This window comes from Saimiri boliviensis, chromosome 3, assembly GCF_048565385.1.
Source record: "Saimiri boliviensis isolate mSaiBol1 chromosome 3, mSaiBol1.pri, whole genome shotgun sequence".
Lineage (NCBI taxonomy): Eukaryota > Metazoa > Chordata > Mammalia > Primates > Cebidae > Saimiri > Saimiri boliviensis.
The window spans coordinates 168483104-168504609 of NC_133451.1; the positions used below are offsets into that span (position 1 = coordinate 168483104).

Consider the following 21506-nt stretch of genomic DNA (forward strand, 5'->3'; position numbering starts at 1 on the left):
AGAACTTTGCATTTTTCCTGATGTTTCTGATTTTTTTCCCCTTGAACTCTTTGCTGTAGTATAGCCTCATATTCTTGTTTGATTCTTTTTTCCCCCTAAACTCCATTATATTAGGCATCCTGTTGAGTTTCCCTTCTGCTTCTGCTTGTAGATGTTCAAACTGAGATTCTCCAACCTTTCTTCTTCCAAGCTAAACTATTCAGACCTATGCCTGCTACACTAGTGTCATCATAGAACTTCTCTTCACTGCTTTCTTAGAAAGATTTCACTATTTTGGGGATTCCCTACATCTTTCTCACTTCCTTATTTTGTTGCAGCACATTCTCAATTGACTACTTAAGAAAGGATATTGATGAATTAAACTTTCTGAGTCCTTGCATGTTTGAAAATATGTATTGTACCATCCTGCCACTTTGGCTGGGTATAAAATTCTACATTGAAAAATCAGTTTCTCAGAATTTAGAAGTAGTGCTTTGTCTTCTAACTAGCATTTATGTTGTCCTTATTCTGGGCTCTTTTGTAGATATTTTATATTTATTATCTGTAATATATATTAATATATAACATGAAATGTAATATATACTTTGTATTTTCCTATTATATATATCTATTTTTGTCTAAGTGTCTATAAGCTTTTCAGATTATTTGTATTTGCTTTTGTAACTTAATTTCACAATATTACTCTTTTTTCATTCATCATGCTGGTACCTGTATGTTGATTCATCTCTTTGGTGGCTTAAGCAAACTGTTCACTTCTGTATAATTCTTTTTTCATTATTTATTTGATGATTCATCTTCTTTACCCTCTATTTTCTCTGTTTAGGATTAGTGTTAATAAGATATGGGACCTTCCATTGACTTTAACTGCAGTGTTCTCCCTGCTCTGTTCTTGCCATCCTTTCATCCAATCCTCATTTTTACAAACAGATGTGATTAAAACACTTCCTTCCTGTAGGGCATCACAGTCTAAAGTGCTTCAAAAGACATACAGTGCTGTTCAGGTTCTTTTACTGCTTAATGCTGCAATTTCATCTCCCAGTTCTTCTCTTTTTAGTCTATTCCCTTGTAAAACCTGATCAAAATTTTCAGTGTGCTACCTTCTCTCAATCTGCTGCCTTTTGCCTGAAATATTTCTCTTCCCTATTTCACCTGAATGATTCCTACTCATCTTTCAGACCTCAGCTAAGATAGTGTCACCTCCATGGCATTTTGGGTAATACCTATGAGGTTTGGAAGGAAGAGATATCAAAGGAAATTTTTAAAAACTTTGTTTACTTTGGGTAATATTTGCTGTGCTCTGTAAAAATGTTGATAATGTTGACTAATGTTAATCTAAAAAGTTTGGAACAACATTAACAATATGTTTTATGTATCAGATAGTGTTCAAAATACTTTATAAATATTATCTTACTTAATCCTCCCAACAGCCCTATGATTTTGGTGTTATTAATATCCCTATGTTCAAGAAATTTGCCCTCAGTCTCAAAGCTAGCAGGAAAGGAAGTTAGGACTAAGAACTGATTACTCTGACTTCAGAGCCTGTGATCTTAACAACTATTCTAATTATATTAACAGTCAATAGAGAGTTTTGTTAATAAGTGGAGACATATTTAATGACTGAATGTAGACTGAGTCATAACCTGCTAGATTATATAAGCAATTTATAACCCAAATAAATAATTGTGCTTTAATAATAACAAAAAATTGCCAAATAATAAGCTGTTAATTTTTTTGTCTAGGTGCTGCTTGACCTTGCTAGTTTAATTTTTGAAGAACAACAGTCATTAGAAGTAATTCTAAAGAAAATAGCTGCCACTATTATCTCTTTCATGCAAGTGGAGAAATGCACCATTTTCATAGTGGATGAAGATTGCTCCGTGAGTACAGAGTATGACTTTTTCATTTTTAGAAAGACAAAACCTTATATTTCTGTAAGCACTGCTTTTAAATGTCATTTTGGTCTTAGAATCCTCTTTCAAACTCAAATGTGTATGGATATGTATGTAAAACCAATCAGAGTATGAGCTGTTCTGATTGAAGACAGGTAGGGTTAGAAAGTGGAGGGTGCCTTCATCACCCTTGTTTACCACTGTTCATGTCCCCATCTCACCCCCCTGTGAATAGTTACCATGGGAATGTCTGTGTGCTGCTTCTATCAATGGCTACACTGTCTTCATGGAGAAATATATTGTCATTACAGTGTGCTAACTTTTCATGGTCAGGAATACTGGTGCCCTAGTTGCTATGAACAAGCAGACTCCCCATTCTGAATGGGTTGGGCATAAAAATTTATTTTTACCAGAAATTGTACGGAACCCAAAAAGCATAGCCTAGTAGGAGTTTTACTAATGACCCCTGTAAGTCCCATATTTTTGCCAACAATGGAAAACCACTAAACTGTTCTTACTGGTAGATTTCAGTCCATTGATTTCATAATGTGAAGAAAGATTTCAGGTGTCTGGGGAAAGATAGAGTACTGTCACAGAGTGCTAGTTACAGACAGGCCAGCTGTCGAGTTTGCCGGTAGAATCGGGCCCCTGGCCTAAGGCAGTTTTTCTTTATGCACTTTCTCTCCCTTCTCAAGCTATGAACCACTGTTTTTGGAATATTTCTTTTTGCTGTATGTTTGTTTTCTTTTTCCTTTAGTCTTTAAGAATATGTTGTTCATTTGTGGATTAATAGGAAAGAGAGTATGGACTACCACTTGTATAGGTCAGTTATAATCTATATATAATAACTGAAGTTATATTTGGGGGGATGTAGAATAATAAAAGGTATTCAATACTTAATTTATATTAAGAAATTTTAGTTGGTTTAGATATAAAGACTATAGTGTGTGACCCAATATCTCAACCATTTGGGATGTGTATATACGCCAGATAGATGCGTTGATTAATACAAAATTCTCATTAATAAAATATCAAATGAGAACTCACTGGGCTAAAAGATAATTGGTATTTTCATAGATACTATTTAATATTTTTCAATCAGTTATAAAAACCTTAATACAGAAGTGATTACAAGATAGCAGCTATTATTTTAAAGTTCAGGTCCTGAATTCCTTAATGCAGTATGTCACTTAATACGTAATTTTTGCTCTGTGACTCACTTTTTGCATTTAATTTTTGAAAGTTATACATGAAGCACTCCTTTTTTAAAACAACTTTCATCTCTCTAATTAGCATTCAACTCATACTTATACCAGATAGCACCTGTTATGGTAGTACAGTGATTTGGATCAGTGCTGCTTTGAAGCATAGCTCAACAATATGCCTATTAAAATATTTTGCTCACTTTTTGACCACTTAAGTTGTAGAATTTAGAAAAGGAATTAGGTGACTTGATATTCAATTGTATTACATTTATTTGTTGTTTAAAAATACATTAACAACATGAACAAAGATGAAAATGTAAGAAGGAAAAGAATGTATGGATTTCTTCCATCCCCACATTAAACTATAATTTTTTTTCTACTTTCTTCCAATTCTATATAAATAGAACATGGATGCAATATGCTGTTCTGATTTTTAATGTGATTACGATTTCTTTTTTCTTTCTTATTTTTGAAACAGAATATCGCTGTATCATTCAGCCTGGAGTGCAGTGGCACAGTCTCACAATCTCGGCTCGTTGCAACCTGGACCTCCCAGATTCAAGAAATTCTTGTGCCTCAGCCTCCATAGTAGCTGGGATTACAACCGTGTGCCACCATGCCCAGCTAATTTTTGTATTTTTTCATATAGTGTGGGTTTTACCATGTTGGCCAGGCTGGTCTCAAACTCCTGGCCTCAAGTGATTCGCCTGCACTGGTATCCCAAAGTGTTGGGATTATAGGCTTGAACCACCACACCTGGCCTTTAATGTAATTTCAAAAGTATTTCTCTGTGTTGTTAAAATTTTCACAATTATTTTAATAATCACATGAAATATTACTGAATGAGACATCTTTTTAAGAAGGGATTCTTTACCTGGGATTTAACAACTATCATTGTATACTTAAAAGCCAGAGGATTTTCAATAAGCATAAAAAATTTTGACATTAATAAATCCATCAGCATCTAGTGTTAAAAAAAAAACAACTAGTACTCATATAGTCATTCTTGCAAGAGAAAATCAGAAATCATATGAACAAAACTTTTATTTATTAAATGGGAAGTAGTTTTGAGAATGTCATGAAATGAGTACTTGGATCTATTTTTTCCAAGAGTAAGTAAAAATATATTACAAGTATTGGGGTCTTTTGTCAATTCCATGGCATGTATGTCTGTATCTAGATAGTTTTCTTTACCTTGTCAAACTTATTTCTAAGTCTGTGTTGTCTCTCCATTTCCAGGATTCTTTTTCTAGTGTGTTTCACATGGAGTGCGAGGAATTAGAAAAATCATCTGATGCATTAACAAGGTAAAAGCATTTATTCTCTACTTGTCATTATCACATGTATCTAATGTTGGCTAAATAGTTATTGCATGACCAGTATGACTTAAGATATATAAGCTACAGATTATTTATTGTCTCTTGTCTTTTCTCATATTTCTGGTCCTAAGTCTTCCTCCATCAAGATGAGAGACTAGTGACCATAGTGACTTAAAGTTATTACTTTGTTAAGTATTTATATTTAAATCAAAACTCATTGTTACTAGATTATTATTTTCACAATGTGGTGCAAGTAAAGGCCTTTTCTCCTGTTAAAAAGATTTTAGGAATTAGCAAAGGGCAGGAATACAACTTGGAGGCAGATGGGGAATTCATTTGACTCAGAAGGTACACCTGACTTTAACCCTTGACTGCTGACTTGGGCATGAGGTTGGTAGTCAAGGGAGATAAACCATGGTTTCTCTACCCAAGAGTTTTCTGATGTCCTGGAATTTGGGGTTCAAATGATCATTATCGAATAGCTGATCTCTATTTCCCTCTTGGCTTTGCTGATCATGTGTTGAAGATTATATCCCATCTCCGCACTTATTCCTTCCTAAGTTCCAGTGCCATTGCATTTTCTAGCAGATTTGCCATTGTTTTAGTTAGTATTGAATCCTTTTGGAATGTGCGATAATGTGTACATTACTATATATTATTTTGATTTGCTGTACTATCATTTTTCCTTTTTGAAAAGAGTATTTTAGAAAGTTTCTAGGCAGGACACACGTAAATATTTGAATATTTTACTTTTTGGATTGCATGAATAATGAGTTACTGTATATAAACAGAAATATATGCATCTATGTTTATATACTTACCTTATCTCCATTGGACAATAGGGAAATCAGCATGATAATCATATTAAAAGTCCAAATGATGAATTATTTACATTATATTTTAATATTTGTGCAGCAGCATATCTCTGTGTAATTATATTTTAGGTTTTGGCATTTTGATTTTTTTCTTACAAATCATCCAGGCCCTCTAATTTCTTTTAGCAGTAGCTGGACAAATCCAGTGAATTGGTGTGATAGTGACCTCTACTGGTAAATATGCATTTGAAAAACACAAGAAAAGTCTTGCTATATATATTTGTTTTTAAATTCCACATTCCTTCTCTGTAGGCAAAATGGAAAGTATCTTTCCACTTATTGATTTAATGATTCCCTCTCTGTAGGCAAAATGGAAAGTATCTTTCCACTTATTGATTTAATGATTCCCTCTCTGTAGGCAAAATGGAAAGTATCTTTCCACTTATTGATTTAATGATTCAAAGATACAGTCTTAGTATAAAGATGTTTTTATAAAGGATAAACAGGTCAGTGGGATTACCTTAAAAGAGACTGATTTACATGAATCATTTTAACTGATTTATTAACTGACTTTACAATCATTTCAACAGTAATAGCTTATGTTGACTAAACATTTAAAGTTAGCTCTTATTATAGTGATATAGTAAAAGGCCTCTGAGACATGTATTTTTTATTTTAATAGAAATTAAATAACAGGCCTAATTTTGCAATAAAACTGAATTTAAATGGTGTTTAGTAATGTTAACATTTTGAAAAAGGGCTAAACTAATATTGATACTTATTTTTCACCAGCAGATTCTTTATTATGTTTCTAATACTGATTGTTAGAAGGATTTAGGACTCCAATTCTCATTATTAAAAACTATGCCAATCCAAACCTTGCCATCTCTCAATTTGATGAAACACTAGGCAATTTGTTGTTAGCAGTAAGCAAATCATTCTTTTTAGATAGTTATCAATTAAAAAGCATAACTCATTTGGGATTTTTCTAACCAATCCACTAATTACCTCATAAATTAAAATGATATACTGAAGATGATTTTGAAATGTTAAAAGTAAAACAAAACATTCAGGGTGAACATTACACGTAATTATTGGAATCATATAATAAGTGAGATAAATCATAATAAGCTCTTGGGAGTTGAGTTGCCCAGGAATTTCCGAAGGGAGGCTCATTTCCAGATGGTGGGTATTTTTAGGGTTTTTGCACTTCAATTTAAGAGCCATCCAATTAGAATGATTGGATGGAAAAAATGATTATAATGTTGTACAATTTATGTTAGCTTTTCATTTTGAGAAACATATTTTGGTGCTACAATTCCATACTAATTAACTTTATGTTCATTCACAAATGCACATTTGTGTCATAAAATAACAACTACATAGAATTAATTCTTTAAGGCCATTTTCTTGGAATATATCTATTAGTTTATACTTGTTATTGATTATGATATTAGAAAATATAAGCATAATTAAGTAAGTAAAGACTACTGCTTTAAAAAATTGTGGATATAGAGTATCAGAATGTAGAAGTCAACTCATTGTATTTAAATATAAATATTTAAGTTCTACCACTTACTGGGTTTAATAGTTGTGGGAGTTTATGCAAATTATTTAATCTCTCAAAGCCTCAGTTTCTTCATCTATAATGATAGTAGGCTTGCAGAAAGAATTAAATGAGATAATGTATATTAAATGCTTCAGAAAATTTCTGGCATGTCGTAAGTACTCAGTAAGTGTTAGCTATTATTCTCTGGCCCTTTGATGTACTTTTTTTGTCTTTGGTTTATATTAGCCTGCAGTGACTCCCATTTAATTCTAAAGCACAGAAACTTATTTTTCCAAACTCTATGTACTTAATTCTGTGTTCCTAGCAATGCATTTATATACAATTCCATTGATACACATTGTACAAAGAACCTCAGATGTTTGAGTTAGTCCAGGTCTTCAACAAACAGATGCCAAGATGAGATTAAATGTGCAGAAATTTATTAGAGGAACCCCTGTGAGAACGAGAGGGAAGGAGCCAGGAAAGCCATCAGACTAACACAAAAGTCTGACCCAGAGTTAAGGAGAGGAAGAAAGAAAGAAGTAAAGTTGTACAGAAGTATCTTAGACAGTTGAACAATTTTAAGGAAGGATTGGCAAGGCTTTTGGAAAGTCCTTTATCTGAAATTTACTGTGAGAAGAATACTGGGTCTCCCAGGATTAGGCTTACCTTAGTGTCCCTAGTGGGCTCAGTCTTTTTGTCTGGGGCCAGCCCTGGTAGGCATGACCTCAATGCAAACATGGTGATGACTTCCAGAGCACAGCAATTTGAGACACTGGTTGGCGACTCTTTCCGCAATTGGAGCTCTGAGGCACATTCTAAAGGCCACCATAATATTCCCATTATTTTAAAAATGCGATTCATATTCCTTATATTACACTTTCAAAATCTTTCACTGTTTGTCCTAGCCCAATATTTTCAGCCTGAAATCATCATTTCATTCTTGACAATCTGTAACGATTTAGTATTTCCCAATTACACATAGAACTCTTCCACATTAGCAATGTGTTTTTTACTGTTTTTTTTTCCCCCTGCCTGGAATACTCTGCCTTTCATTCCTGATATCTTTCTCTCCTTTAAATAATCTCAGCCAACTGTGAATTCATTTCTCTAATGCCACCTCTTCCCTATTCCACTTCATTTAGGTGGCTACCTGTCCACCTTCTCCATGTGTGTGGTGTTTGCATTGTTACACTGTATCACTTAGGATTAGGTGATCATGAAAACCCACAATAAAAATAGCTTAAACAAGAACACAGTATTATTAATCTCTCCTGTAAAAACCCAGAGGTAGCCAGCTCAGGGTTGTGCTATAGCTCTGCTCCACAAAGGCTTCGGGGGCCAAGGCACCTTTGAGCTTTCTTCCTTTCGTCCCTAGGGTATGGCCCTTTCCTTCAGGATAAGGATGCAGCTCCAGCCATCATATCCACGTTTTAAACAGTAGGATGGGGGTCAGGGAAAGAAGGGACAAATAGCTTGTATCACCTGCTTCTTAGGAAGGTTACTAGAAGCCGTCTCAAACGTTTTCTCTTGCATCTTGTTGACTAGAACTTAGCCAGATGGAAATGCTAAGCTGGTAGGGTGACTGAGAAATGTGGTCTTTATTCTGGGTGGCCATATATGTCCAGACAAACTGAAGGGAGGAAAATTATTGAAGAACAACTGGCAGTCTCTGCACTATATTCTACCCAAATAGTCCATGTAATTTAAACACATTCATTCTGTTACAGTCTTCTACCTGATTGTAAGCTCCTATGACAGTTACTAACCTATATAAGTTTGTCTCCCATATACTGCTAAGGGTGCCTCTGATGAGGAAGGTATTCAATCTGTATTTATTGAGTGCAGGAACTGAAAATTTATCAACATTTCTTATAGAGTAAGAAATAAACATGGCATCATGTAACTTTAATAAATCTAATGCTCATTTTTCATTTAAAGTAACCTCAGGAAAACCCAAAAATTTCAGGGAGTTAAATAAGATATCAGGTATTTGTCGATTTATAAGTAGTTTTTGTACCTCTCCTTCTCAGCATTAACTACTGTAAGTCCAAATTTATAATCTCTGATAAATTGCTTAACCATTTTGGATTTTTTTTTACTCCTACTCTTAACATAACAATGATGATAAGAATAATAATAGTTATTTATATGATAATTATCATTTTAAAAGAGATTCTACAGGGATACTTACTTCTCCAATGTACTTCATTCTCCTATCCCACCTTTTGACTATAGCTTCTTATTTTCTTCCCTCTAGGCTGTTGCTATTTATAAAATGTTTGTAGTTTTAAATATTGTTTTATTAAAACTAAAACCTGCACTTATATAACCATTTCTTGAGTGTCACCCAGAAAATATGTATGAATTAGGATCTCGGGCTGTGTTAGGTCTGACGTGTATGGTAAATGGCATGCCTTCCTAGACTCTAAGTCTAGTCTCAAGAAATATTCCATTTAAAGTTTCTTTACTCTTATTTTACTATTCTGTCATTTCCTTTTCATTCTTTTTCATGTATACATGATACTTAACAAGTGGTCAGTACTTGGATTGACCACATTACACTTCAAGTAAAATGTACAACAAATGGAAGCCTGAAATATCTTGGCCAGAAACAAGGATACAGGGTTCAGGAATCTTCATGGAATCACTAGCTCTCAAGGATGCCATGTGAAACCACTGTCCCAAGAAGCAGCTGGAGCAGGTTGGGTGGGAAGAACAGAAGATAGGCAAAACATTGGAACTTTGAAAACTCAGAACAAGTGAACATTTTTTCCTGAGATGTATGCTGTTGTCACTCAGTATCTTCGGGAAATTGGTTCCAGGAACCCCTGTGAATACCAAAATCTACAGACACCAAAGTCCCTTGTATAAAATGATGTAGTATTTGCCTATAACTTATGTACATCCCCTCTACGTTATTTATAATACCTAATATAATGTAAATACTATTTAAATCGTTGTTGTGTTTTACGATTGTTTAAATTTATGTTACTTTTTTTTCTTTGACTTATTTTTGATACTGCAGTTGGGTGAATCCAAAGATGTAGACCTGTGGGTATAGAGGGCCCACTGGATTTTATTTTGAAATGTCTGCTATTGTTAGGCTTTCCTACTTCTTCAGTTAGTGCTGTTACAATTAAAATAACCATGTCCTTATAGATGGAGTAAATTTCCATAACTTGACCCTATTTGTTGAATTCATCATCACCACAAGGGAACATACAGAGTTTGCAGATGAAAAAACATGTTCTTTTCTGTTTTCCATCCCTTGCACTGACACTGTATTCCCTGGTATCAGATTAATCTTTCATGTTCAATCTATTAAGCAAGAGACTGGAACATAACTGGTAAAAATATTGCAAGTTCATAAAAAGTTTTTGAGGAGGATAAATTTTTAATTTTAAAGATATTATAAAGCATCTCAAAGCAGAAGAAAGGGGTGGAGAGGAAACTGAACAAAGGGAAATATGTTAAGGAAGACACAACAAAAAGACAGGAGAAAGAAAATAGACTTAACTAGAGAGAAAAGCTTTTAACTTTTTTTCTAAGCTGTTTATTTTTCTCCTGGTCTTAAAATGTGTACAATACTGTTTTATTGGGATGGATAGACAAAACAAATAATGAAGTAAAACAGGCACTAGACCTTTGGCATTCTATAATTTGATGAGAAAATAAGACATGAAGGGACATATGAATTTACATTAAATGACACCAAAAATCATCATGCCCATTTGCAATGAGAATAAAGCCAATTTATATGTATAAAACTTGTGGAAAAATTGTGAAATTTTGTTTTTTCAAAACATTTAAATTGTATAACTGACAAAGTTGCAAATCATCAAACACATTTAAAGCTGTATTTTCCAAATAAGTATATATTTTGTCTTATAATTTAAGACTGGTATTTTTCTTCCTTAATCATTTATTTAGCTGTTTGCGCATGCTTTCTTTTGACTGCACAGAGGGAACTCATATCTGTTATTTCCACAGGGAACATGATGCAAACAAAATCAATTACATGTATGCTCAGTATGTCAAAAATACTATGGAACCACTTAATATCCCAGATGTCAGTAAGGATAAACGATTTCCCTGGACAGTAAGTAACCCAATTTTAGACTGAAGCTAGAAAGCAGTTTTCCCATCAGATCTGTACTTACAGTTATTCTGGAACTGAAAGACTAGCTCCAAAATTGGCTGTTTAGGAATGATCTGTGTTTTCCCTCATCTGAGGAAAGAAAATAAAATAGATCATAACATCTATTGAGAGCTATACTTGGGTGTTTTTCTTTGTAATTTTTTACCTTTCTAAACATCTATTAATAAGCGACTATACTGTTTTTGAAGTAATTTAGCTATTACCTACATAATGTCAGTGACATTCCTTAGATAGTATTGCTAGAGTTTTTGTCTTATTTGTAGAAATTAGTTTCTGTGTGGCTTGAACAAATGCAATTGATAATTTATCATAGTGTGTAGCTCTGGGAAAATGGATGTCTATTTTTCTTGACCTCAAAGCTATAAATATCTGGTTCTCAGACCTAGAAAAATTTGAATTATAGTATTTTCTCTCACCTTTTCAGGAAAGCATTACACTTTGAGGCAGCTGCCTTGCTTTTGTTCTTTGATGTCTAGGAGACATTGTTTGAACTTTAGCAATATAGCAATAGAAACAGTGGTATTACTAAAGAACAGGTTTGTAACATGGAGCATTTTAGGTAGTATTTAGATTCTGTCCCTCTTGTTAAGTTATTTGGGACATTTACTACACCAGTGTAGTAGATACTATACTTTTACTTATTTTATTTATTTTTTAACTTATTTTTACATTTTACTTATTATGTATAAGCTGTTTGGAAAGTTTGAAGTGAAAAAATCCTATATGTTTAATAAGTAAAGAAATTGCTTTATATTGCACTTATGTGAACTTTATTATAATTTGTACATTTTCTGCTCTCCAGTGTTCTCTAAGTAATATAAAAGTTGAATATGTAGTGCTTTCAAATGTGTCATATAGTTTATATGGCATCTAATGAACAAATCAATCTCTTTCCCATTTTAGCTGTTTTGTTTTTTTGTTTTTGTTTAGACTGAAAACACAGGAAATGTAAACCAGCAGTGCATTAGAAGTTTACTTTGTACACCTATAAAAAATGGAAAGAAGAATAAAGTTATAGGTAAAGCCTTTTCTTTAACCTATACACTAAACTTATTTTTAAAAACGTATTTCCAGCTGTACTTTCTTTCAAATGTAAAGAAAGAATAAAATGTTTTTAAAAAGGCCAGGCACGGTGGCTCATGCCTGTAATCCCAACACTTTGAGAAGCTGAGGTGGGTGGATCATGAGATCAGGAGTTCAAGACCAACCTGACCAATATGATGAAACCTTATCTCTACTAAAAATATAAATATTAGCTTGGTGTGGTGGCACGTACCTGTAGTCGCAACTACTTGGGAGGCTGAGGCAGGAGAATAGCTTGAACCCGGGAAGTGAAGGTTGCACTGAGCTGTTCCATCCTGAGTGACAGAGCGAGACTCCACCTCAAAGAAAAAAGAAAAAATAGATAAAAATAGGAACTATAAAAGACTTAAAATATTGATAAATACCAACAAACATTTGTTAAGCATCTTACAAACTATGTTGTATTTTTATAATTATTATCCTATTTCAGCAGAATTTTTTGTTTAAGAATTATGATGTATTGAAATTTAGTGGACTGTGTAAAAGATATTAAGTAGGTAATGTGTATTATTTTAGAGCAGGTGTCCCCAAACTTTTTACACAGGAGGCCAGTTCACTGTCCCTCAGATCGTTGGAGGGCCGCCACATACTGTGCTCCTCTCACTGACCACCAATGAAAAAGATGCCCCTTCCTGAAGTGCGGTGGGGGGCCAGATAAATGGCCTCAGGGGGCCGCATGCGGTCCGTGGGCCGTAGTTTGGGGGCCTGTTTTAAAGCCTTATTTCCTGGATGTTGACTTTTTTTTAAGAATGTAGTTTAGATTATAGGTTATATTCATTTATTTATTTAATACATATTTATTGAGCACTCCACTGTTCTTGACAATTGGGATAAGTCAGTGAACAGAGCAGAAATCCCTGCCCTCAGGAGCTTATGCTCTTAATATGATTATAGGAAAATCTCTACTTCAGGAATGATGGAAGAATGCATTCTCAGAAAAATTGAATGATGTTTCCTATTAATGACATATTTGTTTCCTGGTACTGCAGTTATATAAAGGTTAAGTAGGATTTTGTAAGCCAGTCATCTCTGGTTGATTTAGTGAAAAAGACCTGAACTGTTAACATTCTCCCAAGAACCTGGAAATAAAGAAAATATTACCTTTTTAAAGGTTATATTTAGAATTAAAACTCTAATGGAGCAACACTTACATATATAAATACAACATTAAAAGTCTAAAAACTTTTCCAGTTGCAAGATTTGACTATAATTTTATTAAATGAGAGTTTTTGTCCAAAAGAGGGAGCAGAAGGTATCAGTAATGAAAATAGAGAAAGAAAAGACAGCCGTCAAAAGTGCCTGTCCAAGTTCTGTGCAAAAGTAAAGTAACATTTGTCCCTAACATGGAGATGGATGTAGAGAGTTGTATCAGCATGCATTGAGTATTCTGACCATATGGTGAGCCTTTGCTTTGGTGCAGTGGATGCAGCAGGTTATAGGCAATAATATCCTACCAATTCCCAGTCCCTCTTCCTAGATTGCATCCTTATTGTGAGTGGGATACATCAGCTTAGTACAATTAAACATTCTGTGACTCTGATTTCCCTTGTTCTGATTCCAGTCCCACCCACCCAACTTGTACTGATTACTTTCTTTTCCAGTGTAGGTTAGCTCATGGGAAGAGAATGTGTTATTCATGTCCTCTCAAATATACTGGTTGCCCTGACAGTTGTTTCTTATTGTATGAACTGGACTTGAGGTAGTGGGCTGGAGCTGCAGGTGCTTGTACTTCTGTTTCTGGGATGGATCTGTTTCTTTTTGAACATTGATACCATTCTTGTTTTAAAAATCAGTCTTGTCAACTTAGTTACTGTGACTTTACCCAGCAGTCTTCAGTATGCTAATCTAGTGTCTAAGCTACGAAACTGAGGGTCAGCTCCTGACGCTAGCAAAGTGTGCATTACAGCCTCTTAGAAGCCAGCATGCCAACCTTCTGCTGGGCTGTTGAGTCAACTCTTCAGTTCGGAGAAAAAAGTGGAAGCTAATGAAGCTGAGATCTTTTTAAAAGATTCTCACTGATCAGATCTCTAACATAGGAAATAAAAGAAAACTGCTGAGGGTGCCTTACAATATGATACCATGTAAATGTTATACAATTTTATTTCCTAGGGAGGTCAAGGGGAAAACCATATTATAAATGTTATGCTTCTTAAAATGCTTTTTTATTAGTATAAAGATTTACTACAAGCTGTCTTCAGCCTTTGAAAATGTGAAATTAAATTCCAGATGGAATGCATTGTTTGCTAGTACGTTGTCATAGGGAGGAAGGCAGAGGGGCAGCTTGCCCCATCAAGTCACATCTTCACTTTTTTTTAGCAGCGTTTCTTTAGAATAATAACTGGGAATCGGGAGTGGCTGGAGGAAGTTATGCATCAGGCCCTTTTGTCACTTTATGTGTGTGGTAAATGAAAGTGAGTTAGGTGACGTGGAATGTGCACTGGCCGGGAGTCGCACCCACAGCACTGTGTTAGTGCCGCTCATCTTCATTCACGTTTATGGGTACATTACTTACCTCTGTGGAGTTTAACTTAATAACCTTTCAGATCTGTTCAAAATTCACATTCTGTGATCCTGTCACTGTGTCAGACAAGGAAGCAAAATATTAAAAATGAAATAATCAGACCTTTGTTAGCATGTATTTTGTGTCACCCTACTTGATGACAGAGCCAAAAGTAGGCAAATGTTGATTTTGGAGAGAAAAATCCTGGTAAATTAAAAAAAAAAAAAAAAAAAAAAAAAAGGAAAACGAAATGATTTCTCTAGTGGGGTTTTGTGCAAAATGAGGAGAGGTTCTCAAGATCCCAAATATGAGAGGGAAAATTTCCGGTGTTCCCTGCTGTTTTACAACCGTGACAAAACTAAGAATTTAGTTTCTGGACTAAGGTACCTACAGTTGCAGCATGGAAAATGCCATGATTATGGATAATTCGTCTTACATGTCATAGGCCAGATTCCATTATTATGTAATTCTAGTAGAGAATCCCTATAGAGTTATGTGCAGAAAGACAGATGGACGCATGTGTTTTCTGTTATCTCCTTCCTTCCCTCTCATTTTTTCCATTATTGACATTTAGATGAAATTATAGACATCTGATCAGTATGGGACCTGCTGTACCATCACATTTATTCCCTGAGGTATTGTTTCCTATCAAATGTTTTCTCAGTGCCCTGGCTAATACAGACTGTTTCCACCACTTTGCTTCCAATACTGTTAAGGAATTTCTCATTTATTTTATTTATTATTCATTTATTATGTATTTATCATTTGTTGTCATTCATTTTTATAATTATTCATTTATCATTTATTATTCATTTATTTTAACTAATTATTTTCCCTACTTATTATGCTAAATATGCCTTTTTCCAATGTCATATTTACCAGACATTTTATGCCTATTTTTTCCATACTAATTGCAGAATAAATTTTTAAGAAATTAGTCCTATTCCCATTGAAAAATTTAAAAAAAAAGATGCTTAAAACATCTTCACTTTAAATAGCTTACTTTTTCATCTCCTTTTTAGTAAAGAAAAGCATAAAAAAATAATAATTACAGAGCTCTAACACACATTGTTTGACAGAGATATATGAGAAAGAAGTATGTATTTGTGAACTGGTTACTATCTTAATCCTTTCTCATCTACACTGTAAGAAGTTTCTGTTTTTTATTTCCACAACGAATTTTCTAAGTCTCTTACACTTTCAAACTTGTTCTTTTAGCCTATTTGAACTGGCTAAATACCCATATCATTCTGATGCTCCAAATGACACCTCATTTTAGTTCCTTTATGTTAGTAAAATTTGGGAGACCTGCATGCCTACAGAATTTTTTGAGTAGGCCTCAATAAGTTTTTGAATCATTGACTGTCACTCCCACACCACCTTATCTTACTCTGTTAATTTATTTTGGCTTTATTTAATAAATTACTCAGGGGTGGACCTTTAAATAGGTGAAAAGAGATAAGCTGCTTCTCTGTGCATTGAAGTAGAATTTCAAGCCATAAATAAGTATTCTACTGTTATATCAGCTTAAATTTGACTTCTACTTTATTTTACTTTTCATATTAAATTTTATCACTTGGCAATATCGCTAACAGATCATCTGTTTATAATTAAATGGTGCATTGTCTTCCATGGTATACATTGCTTATATTACTTAAAGTATCTAGGTTTTCTTCTGAGTTAGAGAATTGTAAATTATCCTTAGTTATGATAAGAACAAGTAAATAAGACTATAGGGTGTAGAGGCAGTAATAGGTGGAAGAAAATTGGGAAAAAAATAGAATTAAGATATTAAAGCTTAGAATTATAGAAATGAAGATCTATATAATAAAAATAAATGTAAAGATCACAGCTTTAATAATTGACTGAAGAAATAGAAAAATAAGGAAAACTTCATTGTAGCACTAGAAAACAGAGAAGTAGTCTTTAGTGGATCAGAAACACTAAGGAATTCCTGGAACTTGTGAAGTATATGTCATTTGTAAAGACACATTTTACACAACATGGGCAAAAATTGAATAGGGATAACAATATTCCTATCAAACAAAGTAGAATTTATGGTAAAAGAAAATGTAAAGAATTGCCTTTCATTGAGTAAAATTAAAACCCACGGAGGAAAATGTAATTGCTGTGAATGCTAGTAAACTAAATAGCATCATTGACATACAAAAACTAAAGCTGTTAAAAATACACGGAGAGGTGGGCAAAATGATAATCATACTGGGCCTGAAGTATACTTGTCAGTGTTAAATTATAGGAAAAAATAAGAAAACATTACAGTTGATAAAAACTAAATGGATCTAATTCATATACATATAGCTTTACTTTTATGTTTCAGAATTTAAAAATATAAATTATCCTCAAATATCCATCAGAAATCAACAAATATTAATGATATGCAACACAAAGTCATTTCTGAAAAGCAGAATTCTTGGCCACTTTCATAGATCAGAGTGCATTAAAACTATTAATATATAATAAAAGGATAAGTTGGAAAGGAAAAACTCACTTAAAACCTGGAAAGCATTCTTCTAAGTGACAAAGAAGAAATCAAAAGTCATAATTAAATTACCTCATTTTAGAAAATTAATTATTCTATTAACATAAAAACTCAATATACATAGTCAAAGCCATATTCAGAGGAAATTATGTAGCTTTAAATATTTTATTATTATTAAGAAATAATGAAAAAAATGTAAGCATTCAACCATAGAAATTAGAAAAACAGCACCTTTATCTTTCTCATTTTGCTGCGTTTCCCAAATAAATAGATACATAAGAAGAAAGAAAGTAGAAGAAAAAATTTTTTTTAAAAATGGTCTATGAAATGGGAAGAAATAGTAAAACAAGAGATAATGGACAATAATAACAGACAAATCTCCAACAGATAATGAGGATATTAAGAGAGAAATGCAAATAGGAATGAGAGAGGGACTGTTAACTACAGATAGTGAAGACATGTTAAAAGATACTTGATATTACAGTGTAGCAAATATAAATTAACATTTGGGGAAATGGAGAATTTCTGTAAAAATTGGTAATAAGCAATACTAGCTCAAGAGGATTTTAGAATTTTTCATGGAAGCAACTGAAAAAGAATTTGTCAAAAAATATATCTATTCCCCAAAGAAATTCTAACCAAAGCAATCAGAAGGGAGGCAAGTTTGAAACAAGGTGAGACACAGGAAAAAAAGAGGCAAAATAAAATATCTTACAAATTATATTATTGTCAAATGGAAAACTCAAAAAGAATTAGCTGAAAGTACCTATGTAATAAGAATTTTATTATTTTTTTCTGTTTTCTTCTTTTTCTTTTTTTCTTTTTTTTTCTTTTTCTTTTTCTTTTTCTTTTTTTTCTTTTTCTTTTTCTTTTTTTTCTTCTTTTTCAGTTTTCTTTCTTTTTTTTTAATTGCATTTTAGGTTTTGGGGTACATGTGAAGAACATGCAAGATTGTTGCATAGGTACACACATGGCAGTGTGGTTTTCTGCCTGTATCTGTCATTTCTCCCCATGCTATCTCTTCCCACCTCCCCACCCCCATCCCTCCCCCATTTCCCCCCAATGGACCCCAGTGTGTAGTGCTCCCCTCCCTGTGTCCATGTGTTCTCATTGTTCAACACCCGCCTATGAGTGAGAATATGCGGTGTTTGATTTCCTGCTCTTGTGTCAGTTTGCTGAGAATGATGGTTTCCAGGTTCATCCATGTCCCTACAAAGGACGTGAACTCATCGTTTTTGATGGCTGCGTAATATTCCATGGTGTATATGTGCCACATTTTCCCTATCCAGTCTATCATCGTTGGGCATTTGGGTTGGTTCCAGGTCTTTGCTATTGTAAACAGTGCTGCTATGAACATTCGTGTGCATGTGTCCTTATAGTAGAATGATTTATAATCCTTTGGATATATGCCCAGTAATGGGATTGCTGGGTCAAATGGGATTTCTATTTTTGGGTCCTTGAGGAATCGCCACACTGTCTTCCACAATGGTTGAATTACTTTACATTCCCACCAACAGTGTAAAAGTGTTCCTATTTAAAAGGAGCCTCATTATCAAATTATTAAAGAGAAATAATGTTAATATATGCCCAGAAAAATTTGTTAGAAAGCAAATCCCATTTACTGTAGTAACAAGAAATAAATTTGGCCAGAAATATATACCATTTATATGAGGAAAGCTACAAAATTCTGAGTGACTTAAAAATCATTAAGAAGTGGAGACATTTCTGGAACGATTGAAATCTAGTTTGTGAGATATCAACTCTTCCCCAGATTAGATTTGTATCAATTTTAATATGTATCCTTGTGAGATCTGGGTGTGTATGTCTGGGGAGGTGTTCCTGATCAACATTTACAAACATTGATAATACTTACAACTGAAGGTGTAAAAAGTATCATAACTGATGGTTGCAGAATTGCCCTTTCAGAAATTAAAATGATATAAAAGTAAAATAATTAAAAGTATGGCATAGGTGCTAAGAGACATGTCAAGATTGATGAAACAGAGCAGAAAGTCTAAATGCAGGCCCATAATTTGGCATATAAAATTGTGTTATTGTATATAACAGAGTAAGGTATATTTCATTATTTTTAAGTAAGATGCCTTTTGAGTGAAAGACACCATTTTACATGTCTCCAATAAAGTAAAATATGATTTCAATTTACTATGACAAGCTATTGATTATAACATGCATACTGATTTCAAAAATATTAAAATGTGGGAAAAGTATGTCATAGTTCAAACAAATATGAATACAGTATACAGTGACAATTCAGATCATCAGAGAATGAATAACTCTTCTGATGTTACAAGACTCCAATAGCAGTTGGGGGAAAAGTTAAGTTTGATTATAAGATTAAATGTAATACATTACATCTATAAAAATACTAGGGGAAATATAGGTATTATCTATAATATTAAAATGAGGAAGCCTCTTTTAAAAGCAAGGCACTATAGTTGAGTATTATAAGGATAATTATTTTGGCTCCTTAAAAAATTAAATCTTTTATACAGCAAAAATCTCTTCAAATTAAGATGACCGACAAATGAAAAGTCCAGAAACTAAAGTATTTGCAAGACAGGTGATGAAGGTATGATTTACATTTTAATAAGGCAGGATGCTAATTTTGGAGTCCATGTTATATGTGGTAGAGAGGACACAAGACTGCAGACAGGGTGTAAGCATTGACCCCCTGTTCTGCCAAAAAGCCAGGAGGAAGACTGGCTGGTAACAACATCCGATCCCTGGAATTATGGAAAAGGAAATACAACTGTTTAATTTTAGAAGCCGTCTAGTCCCTTCAGCATAATTTCCAGCGGTGCCTTCAATGCTAACTAGCTCTCTAACCTACTATGATGACGACATTTTGAGTACTTTATGAACTCTATAATAATGTTAGGTAATGCTGATATTTTACTGTCTAACTTTACTACTTCTTGATTTTCCCCTAATATGTTTTTTAATGCAGTTTTATTTTATGATTGCACTTATTAATGGGTTTTTATTAGATGGCTCTCTTTTATTTTTGGTTTTGCAATAAGCATTTCATTTTTAAATATAAGTGATTCTGATTTGGAATCTTTCTTAGTAATGCGGCATCTCAAATTTCCTGTTTTAAATTTCATGATTGTACTCCTTTTTCCGATCACTAAGGAAGAAATTGTGAAAACTCTATCTGTAATGTGCCCAGGTTTTGATGTTCTTAAACCGGGAACTCCATTTGTTATAAGCCCTCTTTTTCTTAATAACTTTTTTTAACTTTGGTATTTTTGTTTGAGATAATTAAATTTTCTGAAGAGTATTAAGAGATCAATGGGATTATCAGGAATGCTATATAAATATGGCCTCACTTTCAAAAGAAAATTAATTTATATGCCTTAATGGATGATTTGTCTGCAGTACCCATTTATTGCTGTTGTTGTTTTCCCCAGAGCTTAACTCTGTGTCCATATATCTATATCTATAATGTGGATCAATAGATGGATATACTTTAGCTGTTCTAAGCTGTATTTGTTATAGCAGAACCTTGGTATTTGTACACATAACATTCCATTTAAAGGACTTGTGAGCTATTCCATAGGTATAATTTCATGACTCTTAATATATTCATTCGGTGAATTTTGACTAAGGCATAGATTTGAACTGCTGTACGGGAGAGCTACTTGGCTAGTTCATAAGCCTCACAGACTACCTGGTATTCACATCTCAACCCCTCTGTGTTTTCTTGTCATACATGTGGTAATTCTTATGAAGTAATTTTTAAAATCTTGTTTATGAAAAAGGCTGTCAAGTAGGATAAAACTTTTGTAAATCTGAAAGGCAATTCATTGTGATGTGAGGATAAGGGCATGAAACATAACTCTCAAGGAAATGCGATTTGGGAGGTAGAAGTCTATACAAACAGTTCCATATTTATAATTTGGAGATTCACAAAGGTTGAAGGATATAACCCCTGGTTTGTTTTTTGTGTTTTGTTGTTGTTGTTGTGTTGTCCTTGTTTTTTGCCATACACAGGATACATACATTTAAGATAATGAATGCTGATTGCCATTTAGTATATGGCTTTTACTTGCAGTGTCCAAACTCATTATGTCATGTTTAAAGTTTCCTTGACTATGGAATAATTGATTACAAAAAAAACACTAACTTCTGCAGCACTAATGCAAATAGATAGGCATGTAGATGTGTTTACTGTTTAAAGTAGATAAACAGAGCAAAAAGGAATTCAGATCATTTATAGCATGAAAAGTAAAGAAAGTGAACATTGGTGGAGGTAAAGGGGCTTAATGTGCAACCATCTTCCAGATTCTGTGAAATCCTTTTGAGCTCCAGGAAAAATAAAGGATAATAGACTATTATAGTCTTCATGGGAAAGTACTTACAGTCAGAGCTGTAATTCTACATTCTGTCATTAATTCAGAAAACATGTTTTTAGTTCCTACTATATGCTAGGCGGTTTGCCAGCTGAAGAAGTGGAGCTGAAA

The 21506-nt window shown here is 33.5% G+C and overlaps 1 protein-coding gene across 3 annotated transcripts in view; it reads left to right on the forward strand.

Annotated features, from left to right (window-relative positions):
- Window positions 1-21506, forward strand: part of PDE5A (phosphodiesterase 5A) — a 121587-nt gene that overhangs the window by 57265 nt on the left and 42816 nt on the right. For all 3 annotated transcript variants that reach the window (XM_003929734.4, XM_010340346.3, XM_010340345.3), the window contains exons 6-9: window positions 1740-1877; window positions 4334-4401; window positions 10771-10879; window positions 11870-11957. In XM_003929734.4, coding sequence (XP_003929783.2) covers window positions 1740-1877; window positions 4334-4401; window positions 10771-10879; window positions 11870-11957 — 403 coding nt within the window. The remainder of the gene's footprint in view (window positions 1-1739; window positions 1878-4333; window positions 4402-10770; window positions 10880-11869; window positions 11958-21506) is intronic.